Here is a 15862-nt window from a genome sequence, read left to right on the forward strand (position 1 = left end):
CTTCCTTTCCTCTCCTTTGCTGTGAGCTGAATGGCAAATGTAGTCTCAGTCTTAATGCTCATGCGAACATTCTTGTAGATTTGGTCAATGTCTGCATCCCTCTCATGGTTCCTTTTTGTTGCAGAAAATGTAAGGTAACTTCTTTGCCTCAAAGACCGCTATTGTCCAGCTCGGTAGTGTTGGTGTTAGGTAATTAATCAGTGCTGCCAGCCTCAATTGCCAACTTACACAATTCTGAAGTAAGACCTGTTCTGTTTTAACGGTAACTGTTCTGTACTTACATGAGTAAGTACTGTTCCCTGGTATAGCATTTCATGCCGTTGCAGGTGCCTGCATATTATTCTTTGTCATCTTGTTGCCTGCAATGTGTACCAGAAACTTCAGTGAAATGCTGCCAGTGCTGCTTCAGGTCGTGCCAACCCATGTTAACACGGTGTTTTCCTGTATTCCTATAACTGTCTGCTTCCTCCTTTTTCAGTGTTGGTTCTGATTTAGAAGGAGTAAGTGCAGAGCCTTACCTGCTGGTGTTCTTGGCAAGTAACAAGGATTTTACACTACAGCAGGTGGTTCTCCTGACTTCTTTTGTAGGCAAGACAAAATGTGAAAGTTCAAAAAGGTAAATTGCTTTTCTTCTCAGGTGACCTCCACAGACCACTGTACATCTCTTTCAAAGGACAGAATTAAATATGTCAGGGCAGGTTGGAAAAGGCCAAGTAGAAAAGCAGTTCTGCTTCCTGTTGATTGATTTTCCTGGTTATAGCAGATTCTATCTTCTTTGACTAATGATTTTTACAAGAAGCGTGGGAGACTTGGAAGACCCAGATACTGTTGCCACTTGCTAGCCACTAGAATTGGCAGTCTGATTAAATGGTGCTGGTTGTGACAGGCAGGTAAAGTGCTCTTTACATAAGTCTTCGAAGGCTACAAAGGGAAGGTTTAAAGTGTTTTAGGAGTACGGGATTGAATCTAATCACAGGGTCATTCTTCTGTGGAAGAACACATCAAAAGCTTGACTGAAATGAAGCATGTGTGCAGCAGAATCTGTCTCTAAAAAAGGAAAGAAATATAAGAGAGCTTTCATCCTTGCTCTCTTGAGAACAAGACAGCTTCATTTGAGGTTGGAGACCAGCAGGTTTATTGTGGCTGGTACAGTATGTGTGGAAATAAATCTCCTAAGTATTGCGGGGATGGTGTGTTTGTCCACTTGAGCTCATTATAAAGTCACCATAGTAAAGAAGGACCTTCTACAGCAAAGCATTTGGGATATATTGTCTATAAATGGCTGCAGCTGTTCTGTTTGATTAAAGAAGTGGCAAATCAGTCATTCTTTTAAGTCTGTATACATCTGCTCCCTCTGTTCTGCAACGAAGCATACACAGCAAGGTTCCTTTTAACTCCTGGTCACTTTTCTGGAGTGAGAACCATTTCAGAGAGGGTCCTTCAGCAATTGCTGTCTGCTGCTCTGGCCTCACATACCTGCCTGTAGAAGTTCCATGTCCCTGTGCTGTCACTGCAAGGAAGGGTCCTGCCTAGCATTAGTAAAGGGCAATGGGGAGGCACAGCCAGGGCTAGGTTGTCAGATGAGACATGGATTAGCTTTGGAAACCTAGGAAATTGTGACCACTGTCATCCTCCTTGGATTAAAAGCAGTGATCATCCTTTGGTACACTTGGTTGAGGGAGTGCAGAGGCTACTTATTTCTGTTTATTTTCAGACTGAGCATCTTTCAGAGTAACTGATTTTTCCCAAGCACCAGGCTGTGTGTGTTTCTCTGGGTAAAAGAAATGTATGTGTGTGCGTTTTCTGGAACATCCCTACTGGGAGAGTTTCTTGTATGGAAAAACTTGTCTTGAACTAAATGAGATCTGGCAGTCAGTTCTGTCAGAGACAGAGGGCTGCCATCTTTTAGTGCCATCCTTCTGGTGTAGGATGGGTTGTTGAGGAGTGGACTGCAGACTGGCTGTGTGAGCTCAGAACAGATTCCCAGATTTCCTGCTGCAGACTGGCTTGTTTTCATGGTGACAGATGCAAGGTGAGATGAATAAGCTGTGTGCTCCGTCACAGAGTATGAGTACTTCCTGTCTGTGATATGCTGGAGAGTGTGTGCTTGCCTAGAAGCAAAAGAGAGCTGACTGGCTCCTGATCCTTGAGGGTCCCTTGCAACCTGGTATTCTATGATTCTATTCTGTGATTTGATTTGCAAACATCATAAAGGAAATAAAACCACAGAGAAGTCATCCAGGTTCTAAAATTCATCATCAAAGCTGAGCAAACAATATCTAGTTTATTTGGTTCCTGCAGACAACAGCTAAGCCTGTTAGCTCTTAGAGCTCATATTCTGTGTAGAGCTGTTCTTCAGGGGCCTTGGTAGAGTACAACCTATCACTACTGAGGCTAAATGTAGCTGGTGCAAAGCAAAGCACACATTGAGGAGATGTGGAGCTCTTGGAACAAGGCTTTGTTTCTTAAATCATTGAAGTATTTACTAGGTGTGAAACACTAAATTAACTCCTCATTATGTGCTATATTTGTCACTAAAGGCTGTGTTCTTATGTTGTTCTCTTTCAGTGGGGTGGAAATACAAAAGGACAGAAAGCATCAACATTACTCTTTTACTCTTCTAGTGAATTTATCTGGCCTTAAGTTGCATTCTCTCCCACTTCTTTAGCACTTCCGTAAAACCACTTTAAAACAAAACAATGCTTTAAAATTGTGGTTGACTTGTGGCATTAGGACTTCAAAGGCTGGGATTTCTCAGTGTTGAATTTGGACTCCAGCCTAGAGAGCCTCTAGGTTTACTTGCTTCCCATAGATCTGCTTAAAACTAACAAGTCTGCTTCATCAGGTTTCAGAGTACAGTGGGGAAACTTGGTAACTCTTATTGTCTGTCCTGTTCTTTCCACAGGGATATGCTCCACCACCAAAAAATGGGATTGAACAGAAGCGACCTGGACGACCCTTGAACATAACATCTCTAGTTAGGCTGTCATCAGCTGTGCCAAACCAGATTTCCATTTCCTGGGCTTCTGAAATTGGAAAGGTAAACTGTATGTTCTGTAGGATGTGGGAAGTTGTCTAAATAACCTCATTTAATAATAACCTGAGAAAGAATGCTCAGTATTGCTGGCCAGGTGTACACCAGCAAGTGCTTAGTATTAAGTGGCTGAATTTATAATAAATGCCAGGAAAGATTTGCTCTAGAAGTATGGTAGTTTACAGTAACATATATAAGATTCACATACACACAGCAATGACCTCCTTATGGAATATACATTAGAAAGCCAGCTGTTAGGGTTTGCCTGAAATGTGTCAAAACTACTTGAAACTACTTGTGGCATAAACAGTACAAAACAGTTCAGACATGACAAAATAACAAAAGGAAAACCTGTTTTCCTCCTTGTACCCTCATAGTGTAAAAAAATGTCTTTGAGCAACTTGGTCTAAGGGGTTGTAACTGGATGAGCTTTAAAGTCCTTTCCAACCCAAACCAGTCTGGGATTCTATATTCTAAGGCATGTTTCTCAATATCTGTCCATTAAAAAGCCAAAGAAGGCTTTTTGAACTGTGGATGTGCCAAGGCTGTGAGGGTGGAAACATGCATTTGCTTTTGAGGGTTTTGTATTTTCTAATGAAGTAATAATAAGTAGTTTCACTGAAGCAATTTTTATTTCATAGGAAGAACTGCTCAATGGGTATTTCCATCTCTGTTCTTCTGAGATTCCTTTTTTTTTTTTTTGTACATGAAAATGGTTTCTCTATGAGTCAGTTTAAAATTGAACTTGCAAATATACCAAAAAAGGGGTGGAATTTATAGGCAGGAAGGGTTTCCTGAGGAGGTGCCAAGCTGTTTCTGGGCTTGATGGGTTTCAGACATGCTTCGTTGGACCTTACTTGTGCAGGTGTGTGTTTCTAAAGGAGAATGTTTGAGCAGTGTGTTCCTTAAGAAATTACCATACATTGTGTGTGTTCTTTCCAATGAAGAGTATTCTGGAAGTTTGGGTGACCTGAGGGAGAAGTGGCTCAATGTGGGGAGGAATGCAGAGCTGGAGGGGAAAAAATGAAAATCGAAGCTTCTTCATAATTGAGTTCTAAACTTCATGGAAAGCTGCAGTGAGGGGAAGCATACTAGACTTGAGGTGGCAGGAGATAAAGGGGATGGTGACTGAAACATACCTGTTGCTTCCTAGAGCCTGCAGTCATTAGTCATAATTGAAAAGGGATTAGCCTTCAAAACACCGTGTGTCTGTTTAGAAATCCCCTTATGGATCTATGGATTTAGTAAGGAAAGGAAGGGAGAATGTGAAGAATTTCTGAATTCTTCCTAGGTTTGGGTAGCTGTTGCAGCAGCCATTTCAGCTGTTGGTAAGTCAAAAACTACTTACAGCTCTGTCTATGAATAGTGTAAATCCATCTGCATTCAGTTATCAAAGCAGTTTACTTCTTACTTTTTTTCTTCAAAATCAAAGCCTGTGGACTGGAGACACGCCAGATTTCAAAGTGAGACTCCAGTATAAGCTTTTTTACACTAAGTACAATTTAAAAAAAAAAAATGGAGAGAAAGCTAATGTTCAGGAAACGAAGTGAAGGGCAATGATGACAGCAAAGGTTTTATTTCTCAGAGGTGGAGGGAAAGATCTATGCCATTGTTTTCCAGTCATAAAGCACAAGGATCTGGAAATGACTGCAGTGTTGTGTTTGGTCTTGGTCTGTCCTGCTGATCCCTTCTCTTTTTCTTCCTTCTATATTCCAAAACATACTGTCATGGAAGGAGACGAATTGGAGGTTGTCCCTGCATCTCCCCTTACCCTGAGAGGTAGAGTGAGTTCTTTGGGTTGTTGGTGCTCTGCTCTGAGTATTAGAACTCACAAGGGAGTTGTCATGATTCATCTTCATTTCATAAATAAAACCCCCAGGAACAGTTTGGAGTGGGCTTGTCGATGTGTTGTTGTCTGATAGTGGAGGGCTTCTGATCAAAGGAGGCATTAACCCCACAGACATCGTCAGCCTTGAGCTGATAGAGTTCTTTCTGTGAGCAGTAAACAGTGCAGTGTATGGTCATTCTTTAAGGGGGAAAAAAATATCAGTTTTAGAGGTTTCCCATGTATTTAGATTACTTTATTGGCTCATCTGGGTAAGAGCTTGTTTTCCTGTGAGTGGTAAAGGAGGAGTAGGGTGGTACCAGAAATATAGGAACTATAAGAAGATGGCTGGCAGGGAGTGATAATAAGAGATCACAGGTTGTGTTTGTTATACTGATGAGACCATTATTATTCTGCAGCAGTGGGACTTGAAGAATTTTCACTAGTGACCTTGAAGGGAGACTGAACAGAAGAAGCTGGCAAGTGGGTGAATTAGGGAAGAGGAGTGAATGCTAGGGAATGTGGCCAGCCCAGGAGGAATGGGTATGGAGTAACGAGGCTTGACTTAACAGTGCAGAGCAAGCTAAAGAACAGGCGCAAAGAAGCTCGTGCAGCTGCGTGCCATTTGAAGGTGTTGTGGTTGTACCTGAAAGACCATTCATCTTTTGTCACTTTTAGCTCCCTGTAACAGATTGACACTGGAAAAAGGGAAGGATTTAGGAGACAGGTGTGAGAAGTTCTCAAAGGCTGCATGCACGGGCAGGTGTGTTCTGCTCTAAATCATCTTTCCAAGAAAAGAGCCCAGACTGGATCGACAGGAGAGTTCTGGCAGAATATTGGACTCTTTCACAGTACTGAAGCCATCCCTTAAGGCTTTCATAACTGTGAAGCCCAAAATGGGCAAGTTTTTGTTTTTACTGTATGCTACTAGTGTAAACAGTGATCTGTTGTCATGGTGAAAGTACTGTATGAAACCAATATTTAATCTTTCATCACTCTCTTTGTAGAATTACTCCATGTCTGTGTATCTTGTCCGTCAGCTCACTTCAGCAATGCTCTTGCAGAGATTAAAAATTAAAGGCATCAGGAACCCTGATCATTCCAGAGCACTAAGTAAGTCATATTAATTTGCCTGTCTGTACTTCTTGAGGGTGGTTGGTGGCTCTTTAACTGTTAATCCCTAGGGGATTTGCAGCATTCTGAAAGAAGTCCATGCCTGCAGTATCAAACTTCCCTTTGCTATTGCTGGGGCGTTATGCATGTTTTCAGTGAGGGTACCTGTGCTGGTTGGGAGCACATCTAAAGATCCTGTCTAAAATGTTCCTATGGGAATTCCATCAGCAGCCCTTATTGAGGTGGGTTGTGAGGTGCAGGCAGATGTTGTAAACTCTCTTCACTTGCATGTTTTGCTGATTGTCTTTGTCCCTCAGTCACTGATTGTTTTATTCATCTTTGTATGCTGGGCTGAGTTTGCTCTACTAACCATTGTGGCTGTTAATGCATCTGCTGCACATCAAACAATCTTGCAATGAACAGTGTTTGCCAGTTGCTTATAAATAGTGAAACTGTTGGTAGTTTGATATTGCTATGAACTAGTTTCCTAGATGTTTAATTTTTTTAGATAGCTGGAAATGAAGTACAAGTACTGGCAAATCAAGATTAGCAGTTAAAATAATGTTGGTGTTGTAACTTCTTTAATAGTTAAAGAAAAACTGACTGCAGATCCTGATAGTGAGATTGCCACCACCAGTCTGCGTGTGTCTCTGATGTGTCCTGTAAGTATGGTTGGAAGTTACCATATGCAGATATCTATTTTCATCTTTCTAAAAGCAGCCCCACTTTTTTATATACTGATTCATTAATATAAAACTGGGGAGAAGACTGCATCTATAAGCACCTGATTATAGCAGTGTTCAAGCAACTGAATGCAGCTGGTGTAATACAGTTAGAATCAAATTGCTTACGTGTGTAATGAGGCCTTTAGAAGGTGTAATCTTGCATATTGAGGTGTTGAGACTTAACTGGGTAGGGTGACAATAATTAAAGGATTTGGTGATAAATAAAACTGATATCCTCATCTTGGTGGTATTGCTTATTCTACCAGCTGCTATGACATACAAAATGATCACTGTGTAACAGGTAATGCTGCCTTGGGGTTTCTCTTCCTGGGTAGTAACTGGCCTTGTGTTTGTGACTGGTCTTTTAAGCTAAATGTTAAAACGGGTATTATGCCGTTCTAATGTAACCTGAACTCAAAACTCCCCTTTGAAATACTTGGCTAAAAAATGGCAAAAGTGGGAACTTCTGTAGGTCTTTTATTTCCAGGATTCAGTTTTTATTCACATTAGTTATTGGAAGGTCATTAGTTATTAGCAGATCCATTAGAAATGTTTCTGGCTGTTTTCAGTTCAGTGAAGACTTTGAGGATGGCTTTACTGTTTAAGAACAATGAAGGTTGGATTTGCCTGCAGTATCCTTCGCACTGGGCACCTCTGTAGAGAGAAGAGACACTTACTTCACTGATTGCCTATAAAAGGGGCCTATTAATAAAGATGGGGAGAGACTTTTTAGCAGGGCCTGTTGTGATAGAGTGAGGGGTGACGGGTTTAAACTAAAAAAGGGAGATTCAGGCTGGATGTGAGGAAAAAATTCTTTACTGTGAGGGTGGTGAGGCACTGGTACGGGTTGCCCAGAGAGGTGGTGAATGTTCCAGCCCTGGAGACATAGGTTGGACAGGGCTTGGAGCAACCTAGGTGAAGATGTTCCTGCTCATTGCAGAGGTGTTAGACTAGATGACCTATGAAGGTCCCTTTCAGTCCAAACTATTCTGTGATTCTGTGTCTCTTGACTTCGTTAGCCATCCAGATCTACTTCACTGCCTTCTGACATTCTTTAAATGCCTCTCCTGCAGCTGGGAAAAATGAGACTGACAATCCCATGCCGGGCTGTTACTTGCACTCACCTGCAATGTTTTGATGCTGCTCTTTATCTTCAAATGAATGAGAAGAAGCCCACCTGGATCTGCCCTGTCTGTGACAAAAAGGCAGCCTATGAGAGCCTGATCTTGGATGGGTAAGAGACTGGGCTTGGAGATTACACAGTTAATTTTTTTTTTTTTCATTCTGTTCTTGATAGCTACATTTGCAACTTTTGTGAGTTTTAGCCACTTCATACCATTTTCTTTTTCATCAAAGTACTTTGGACTGGGAGGGATCATTAAACTAGGTTTCTATTCCCATGTAACAAACTACAGAAATTTATCTCCAGACTGCATCATCAAACTCCTGATCCTCAGTGTATTTCTTCTGGAGAAACCCAAATGTGACATTTAAGGATTGATCTCCCTTTTACATAACCATTACTCTTAAGCTGTGAACTTTAAATTTTAATTTAAACTCATAAACAAGTGTCAGACTTGATTCACAGGATGATGACTTCTGCTTTTGTATGAATTCTGTGAATTGCAGTAATGTTGGAGTGGAATAGGTGTAGGTCAGGTTGCTCTTCTAGGCTTTGTCTGTGACAGCTGTAATTACAGGCTTTCAGGTAAGATTAACTAGGGAGAAAGTACATGCAGTGGGTTGAAGGTGTGATCATAATTAGCTTTTCAACTGTGTCTCCTTTTCACTTATGATAAAAAAACTCACCTGGAGTAAAAAATAAAACCATTCACCTTTATATTTCAGGCTCTTCATGGAAATCCTTAATGAATGTTCCGATGTGGATGAGATTAAATTCCAAGAAGATGGCTCTTGGTGCCCCATGAGGCCAAAGACAGATGCTGTGAAAGTCTCAGGTCCACAGTGCACTAACATAGACAGTACGTACATCTGGTGACTGTATGTACTGACAAAAGTCCTGGAGACTTAATTGCATCCTGGATAATTCTTATGGATGTTGGTGTTTTGTTTTGTGGAGGGCTTAATACTTCTTGCCATTGGAACAAAAAAGAAAGGGTTGCTTCTCAAACAATGTGCATTTTGGGTCTTTGCTCTTCATAATAGCTGTTAAGAGTATGGAAGGTTTCTCTTATTTAAGGTCCTTACACTGATAAAGGAAGACACACAATTTGTGCTATAATAATCTCAGCATAGTACAGAATACTAATGAAATAGTTCCTGGGCCATAACATTCTCTGTAGTGGCCAGGAAGACGAGCTAAAACAGGATTTGCATTCCTGGTCTGTTGCAGGTAGAACCTGCTAATGTCAACAGCCTTTAAAACAACAGTGATACTTTATTTTCTCATTTAGGTTCCAGCGCTGTTAGCAAACAGTGTTCTGTGACAATGGCCAGTGAGGCAAACAAGAAGCAAGCTGATGTTATTGACTTGACAAAAGAAAGCTCTTCTGATGAGGACGATACTCCTCCCAAAAGGAAGTGCGTTTATAAGTCTGGAACACGTGGAAGCCAAGCCAGAGGGTTTGTCAATTTTAAAGTTAGTTGTTATTCTGTAATGTCTCAGATAAACTGATGCATAGACAGGCGGACTTGTAATCTCTGTTCAGGATCCAGCTCCACACTTCCAGAGGAGAATTTCTAGGCCTCTCCTTGTAGAAGATACAGTACCTTTGTACAGGTGAAACACTGTTAAATAGTTGTACGTCTCACAAGACTTGCGCTGACTGTTGCTGTGTTTGCAGGGATATTTCTCCATAGAAAAGAGAGATTCTCCTGAGAAAGCAGATTATGCCAAGTGGAGGAGTTTTGTGCTTTCTTGCTAAGTTAGTGTCATCTTAAAAGCTTTTCTTTTGCTGTCTGTTACACCCTTGAATCTGCTGTGGTGCCCAGGAAATGAGGCTGCATTGCGTGTTTCATCCATCCTGTTGGTCTTGGAAGGGAGGTGCTTTGCTGTTTTGAATTAAGACAAGTTTTTCCTCCATCTCTCTGTTAAACTCTGGAATGTTGTGGATACTGTTGGCTGTGGTTATCAGTCAGTCCTGCACCTCAGTTAGCACAGTTGATGGCTTCAAGTCCCCTGTCAACTGATCAATCTTTGTAGATGTGCTGAACTTCAGTGTCAGGTTTAACCAGCTTCTTTACTGTTGTGCTGCCCCCTGTCTTGTCGCAGTCTGTGCAACTTGGATGCAGTTAGTTTGTGGCTTCCATAACATTCTTGCTCTTGGCCTTTTGGGTGCAGGAGACCTGCAGGGAGAAAGGGGCACTGGGTAGGTTCACCAGCAGTCACTGCTCCATGAGGCAATGCTAGTCATGGCTTAGTAGTTAGTGTTGCTGCCTGCATGAGGTATGTGTCTGTGTCTCTCAGCATAGTGGCTTATGTCTTGTACTAAAATAATAGTAATAAAACCCAAATCCCTTCTGTTTTGCTAGCTCTTGAAGTAATGAGCAGGTGTGCTGTGTTTCTAGTCTGCAGGAATGTGTGGTCTTTGGTGAGCAAATAGCTGGTCGTCATCAACAACTTTCAGCAGTGATACTGACATGCTGTTGCTTTTTGTGAGGATTGTGGAGTAGTCCTTCTGCAAAAGACTTTATTTTCTAAGAACAAAATAGCTACAAATACATCTCTTAATGAAGTTTCAGAAGGCACCAAGACTTCCTTCCATGCTCCTGTGTTTGAGATGGCTACCTGCAACCATAATTGTAGGAGGACTGAGTTTTCTTGTCTCTCTGTGACTTATGTATTTTCCTTGCTGTTTGGGTATGGAAATGGCATGTTTTCATTCTTCAAATCCGAGTCAAAGCCAGGCTTTTGGGGAATAGCTTCTCGTGTGAACAGTGTTGCCTGAATGCTGGTTTTGGCAAAACTGGGGGATACCTTCCTGTAGGCAGAAGCAACGTAGGCTGAAGTGTAAGAGGTGCTTGAGATGGAGGGTCTGAAATCCAAGCTTCTGAAATCAGAAGCAGCATAAATGTACCAGTGCAGCAGTGTGGGGAGGAGAACGTGAGTAACACGGCTGGAGTGGAGCAGCCGGGAGTGGGACTCTGAGTGTTTCCACCTGACTTGGAGCTTATGAAATACTTTATGTATGTGGCTGAATGAGTGTTGTGTTATCTTTAACAGTGCTGCAAAGTAATTGGGCTGGAGGTGGGGATGCGGAAGGGTTTAAACTGGTTGCAAGCTCCTGGAGAGCTGAATTTAGCTTGAGCTTAGCCTCTGAGTTAAAGGTGGTTTGGTGTTTAACTCTCATCTGTGCTCCAGGGGCTGAACAATGCTCAGTCATGCCCTTGTTGGGGGAGATAGCACCAAGGAACACTTGTGGGGAGAAATTGAAATGAGAAGTCTTCTCCTGGCTCTGGCTACCTGCAGATCCCTCTAAGGGTGCTTATCAGATACAGATACCCAGTTCTGTGTCCAAATGGTAGACTGCTATACATGACTCCAGCACTGTACTTTGTTTTAATGCCAACTTGCTCTTATGTCACAGCTGCTGTTGAGAGCCAAGATACGGTCATGTTATTGTGAAGACTGTTATGAAAAAGGAAATTAGAGTGGAATACTGTGTAGTGAGTAGCCACGCTATAGCTGTGTTACCACAGAGTGATCTTGTGAGTAAGAGTGTGTGCTTTCTCCTCTGTAACTAACGGCCAGGTTGTTTGTAATTTCCCATGCTGTTTAAAACAGGGTGCTCATGTACCAGCCATCTACGGTCAGAGTGCCCAGTGTGACAACGGTCAATGCTGCTGTTATTCCTCCTTCATTAACAGACTGTCCAGTACCATTCCATCACCCACGAATTTCCAATATTTCATCAGATCTGCCAAGTAGGTGGTGGCTATTTAAAATGTTTGAGTTTGTGGGGTGGGTGGAAATTGGAGGATTGATTAATATTTATTGTTTTTTTCTTTAATGGAACAAGACAATATGCAGTATTGTGCTGATGTGATCTGTAAGACAGTCCAGTAGAGGCTGTTTTTTCCAGTTTCAGATTGCACTTGGCAACATTGATATGAAAAACATTACTTCTGGGGTACAAATTGGTGCTGTGGAACAGCAGCCAGAAACGCTCTTGCTGTATTCAGTTAGACTTTAAGTAAACATCCTGTTATTACATACTGTAGATGAAAGGGAGAGTAGGTGCTTATTTAAGTTATAGATGTGTGATGGCACTGACTCATCCCAATTCTAGACATATAGTTCTGTTAACTGATTCTAATGGTGCTCTGTCTAGACTGTATGAAAAAGGTTAAGGTGAGCTACAATATGTAAGCTGACCTCTATTGACTTTCTTTATCTAGACAAACCTAAATGCCTATGATGTATTCTTCAACACTGCTGCTAAATATCAGACAAGGTGGGGATACTGATTGTTTTCTATCCTGGCTCTTTGAAAAGAACACTGTATATAAGGGACTCTGGGGGTTCTCTTTGCTGGCTGTATGAACCCAGAGCCGAGGAAATGGTGACTTGTGGTGACAGGTGTCACGTTGGCCTCCTGTATTTCCCTCTCTTCCCTTCATTGCCTGTCTCCATTTCTCCCCTGCAACATCTCTGGGTTTTTTCCTCTTCTTTCAGCACCAGTTTGGCAATGGGATGGATATCATTCCCCTTGTTTCTCTGTCCATTTTGGTTCCCTTACTGCTCCCTCCCTCCACTTCTCCCTTGTTAAGAATTTGGCCATCTTCCCAAATTGCAGAGTAAGCTGAGAGAATGGGAGTCTAGAACTGTTGCCCATCTCTATCAATTGAAACTCTAGACTGTGCAAGAATAAAAGAAGCTGCCAATTCTGCAAAAGTAGCTGAGCTTACACCTCCTTTATGATTTTTTTTCTCTAATGGGGAAGAGGAGGAGAGATGCCACTAGCCTGAACAGATTTGGAGGTGAATGGAGAGGGAGGGAGTAAGTTTCCCCATGTCTTTCTGTTGACATAGCAAACACAAGGCCAATATTTAGAAATAAAACAAAAAAAACCCGCTGCAATTTCTCATTGATTTCGTAATTTTAAACATCTTGCCCTAAATGCTTACACGCTAATGGTGTATAAGATGGACACTAGTTGTCACTGCTCTTGGAGGATATACCTTGAACTACTTGTAGTTTCCTCTTCTTCATTCCTTTTATTTGTCTAGACACAAAACGGGGATGATATTAGAAATGTTTCCTTATTGGCTGCCCGTGGGTGGAGGAAGAGACCTGCTGCTTGTTTTTGGACTTGTGCATGTTGTGACTTTACTTCATTCCAGCATCCTTAATGTGATGACACTCTTCATGTCCCAGTTTGGCCAAGTCAGGTACAATATGCAGTGAAACTTGCATTATGAACCAACAGCTCCAAATGGCAACCTCCATCTAAGCAACCACATTGAACCACCCTGCAATATCCAGTGAATAATACACCATTATGTCATTCTCATTCTTAAAAAGAGCCACTTTGTACTAGATAACTCGTTTTGCTGCTGCCTGAAGTAGTCGTTGAGAGTGGTGTCCCAGTGGTATATTCCATATAGAAACTGTAACAAAATCTGTTCTATGACCACAAAGAATAGAAAGTTCCTTAAATTTGTGTGTACAAATAAAAGACTCATCCACTTATTATCCTTCTCTTCTTTCTAGGTTTGGATTTTCTTTCGCTTATCCCAGTAGATTCACAGGTATGTTTCTGAACTGCTGGGGGTTTAATTTCTGTTTTTTGTGACATACTGCTCAAGTAATTCTCAGGGTACAGTCACTGGCCATACCATGTTTGAGACCACTTGCCTAGACCTAACCACAACCCAGGACAATCCAAGAGGTGGTAATGAGGACACATCATAGGAGGATTTTGTTTAGCTGTAGTATGATAAATCCAGACATCAAAACTGTATCGATAGTTCGCCCTTCTAAAGTGGAAACTAATTTGAATACAGTTGTCATGTGCTCTTAGTTCCTACTGTGCATCTGTAGGCCAGATGGAGCCTGCAGATATACTTCACCAGTTGTTAGTTTTGATAATAGTAGGAGATGAAGTTCTAAAGAAAATATCGTCATTAATTTGATGGGCACATGACTGCACACTTTTATAACAATCCCTCTAATTAACATTTTCCTGTAGAGTTGACTTTCTGGTGCCTTATAAACAAAGGCTGAACTTCCTCCTTTCCACTTAACTGCATCTTGCAATGCTCTGTGCCTCACCTTGGGATCTGAACTGCCAAATGTGGGAGTAACATGTGGGAGGCTGGAGGCAGATACGCTGCCATAAAGTGTCCACTTTGGACAGTTCAAACAGTTCAGGCTCAGTTCCATACATATGCCCACATTTGGAACTCACAGAGTAAGAGAGAGATGTGACAAGCCTGTGTGTATGCATGCAGGGGGTGCCTTACACTGCCCTCCTCTTTGACACCTGGCAGCCTTGTGTTTCTGAGTGCTCAGAATGTTCAGCTCTGCATTCAGGAGGCTTGTTTTCCACCTTAGGGAGGTTAAACCAACTTAGTAATTTTTCTGAATCAGACTTGATCAGGGCTTATTTATCACAACTGAAACGTTTACAGACCTAAACATATCATCATGGCATAGACTGTGAAAGTGCAGCTGCTGCCCTGAGGGGAAGGAAATTACTCTGACTTCCACTGAAGTAGCAAAAAGCACTCTGCTGCCTTTCATAATGAAAGGAGCAGGCACAGGTGGTTGTGCCCGATAGCTGTGGGCAGAGAACATTTTCCAAATAATAGTTTTTTTTTCTTGTGCATGTGGTAATGTTTTTTAACATGCTAGTAAGTGCTCAAGCTAACCAGTTAGTAAGGGAAAACCAAAAAGAGGAGGAAGAGGGAGAAGGGCTTATGGCCATAGTCTGCTTGCTCACTTGCTGGTTTTGCAGAACTCTGGTTCTTGCTGTGCGTGTGTTATGTAATGTGTTTTGTGCATGTTGTAGGGAAGATATATCTTTAGAGCATGCATTTCCCTGGTGCAGTTAGTATCCTAATTCTTCATTGTTTGTTTCAAGCAGTACTGTCGTCCTATGTTTTTGGATAGCCTTTCCTCAACCTTAACAAGCAGCACACCTGGCAGCATCATCACATCGACCAGTCACCACGAGAGCAGCACGCATGTTAGCTCCTCCAGCAGGAGTGAGGCAGGAGTGATAACCAGCGCTCCCGACATCATCTCGCTGGATTGAGGCAAGGGGCAGCATGCTGGACTGTGGGATGCATTGCACAGAGCTGCTGCTGCTCTCTCTCTGGAACTTCAGCACCTCGCAAGTTACTCTGATATTTATTGAAAGGATTTGACTTGTGGGGAATGGAATAAATTCACCTACATTAGGACCATAAGCGATAGATCTTTTTTTTTTAGTTTTTCTGTTGCTCATTGAATAGTTGGTATAGAAAAGGTACCTTCTGATCATGCTTTCATGCTTTCGGCTTGTTCTGGGGAAACTGATGACTTGTTGCTGGGTGGATTTAACAAATGTTTTTCAATTTTGTTGTAAAACACAGCAATAATGTAAAAACAAACTTTTTTAATATATATATATATATATGAAAAGGCACTTAACCACTCTGTAACAACCACCAAGACCTGGACTTAGGTGCACAAGTGTATGTGTTAGTGAATTTATAGTATTTTCACTGGGCTCTGTAATAAATTTCAGACAATGGAGCTCTGTGAAATAGCCATGCCTTGAATTGTATGTCTCTTGTTCCTGGCTTCCCCCTTAACTTGGGGATATAGGGGAAGCCTCTGTAAATGAGATTTCTTTGTTTCTCCTTTTTTCCTCCTGATCTCATGTTTTTCATAAAAGTAATAAAATCCTAAGCTGTGGCTTCTTCTTGTACTGTTCTTTGGGCTGGGGAGGGGATAGACTATCTATGCAAACTCTGCTTTATGTCATCTCTGCACTGCATTGTCAGAATTGGGCCACCCCCCCACCACCAAAATCTCCAAACTATGTACCACTGAGCTACAGTTGAATTTCTGGCTTGATAAATTTAAAAGGTGATAGTAAAAAAAAACAAAACAACTCCATTTTAGATTATGAGGTCCTTGGTGGCCCTTTCTGAAGTTGCTGCCCCATACCAGATGACCAAGGGAAGTACATGCTTCCTCTAGAACTGTAAGGAGGC

General features: G+C 41.7%; 1 protein-coding gene across 6 annotated transcripts in view; it reads left to right on the top strand.

Annotated features, from left to right (window-relative positions):
• Window positions 1–15508, top strand: part of PIAS2 (protein inhibitor of activated STAT 2) — a 32337-nt gene extending 16829 nt beyond the window's left edge. The window contains exons 6-15 of one of the 6 annotated variants that reach the window (XR_013958729.1): window positions 2906–3040; window positions 5867–5972; window positions 6561–6634; window positions 7771–7931; window positions 8546–8679; window positions 9112–9296; window positions 11442–11581; window positions 12056–12111; window positions 13371–13408; window positions 14746–14788. Coding sequence is in view for 4 of the 6 variants with exons in the window: in XM_080637447.1 (XP_080493573.1) it covers window positions 2906–3040; window positions 5867–5972; window positions 6561–6634; window positions 7771–7931; window positions 8546–8679; window positions 9112–9280; window positions 11442–11581; window positions 13371–13408; window positions 14746–14916 (1128 nt within the window). In the remaining 2 variants the exon portion in view is untranslated. Of the gene's footprint in view, window positions 1–2905; window positions 3041–5866; window positions 5973–6560; window positions 6635–7770; window positions 7932–8545; window positions 8680–9111; window positions 9297–11441; window positions 11582–12055; window positions 12112–13370; window positions 13409–14745 lie in introns of all 6 variants that reach the window. The other 5 variants (XR_013958730.1, XM_080637447.1, XM_080637448.1 and 2 more) reach the window with 5 other exon arrangements.
• The last annotated feature ends 354 nt before the right edge of the window (window positions 15509–15862 follow it).

This window comes from Psittacula echo, assembly GCF_963264785.1.
Source record: "Psittacula echo genome assembly, chromosome: Z".
Taxonomy (NCBI): domain Eukaryota; kingdom Metazoa; phylum Chordata; class Aves; order Psittaciformes; family Psittacidae; genus Psittacula; species Psittacula echo.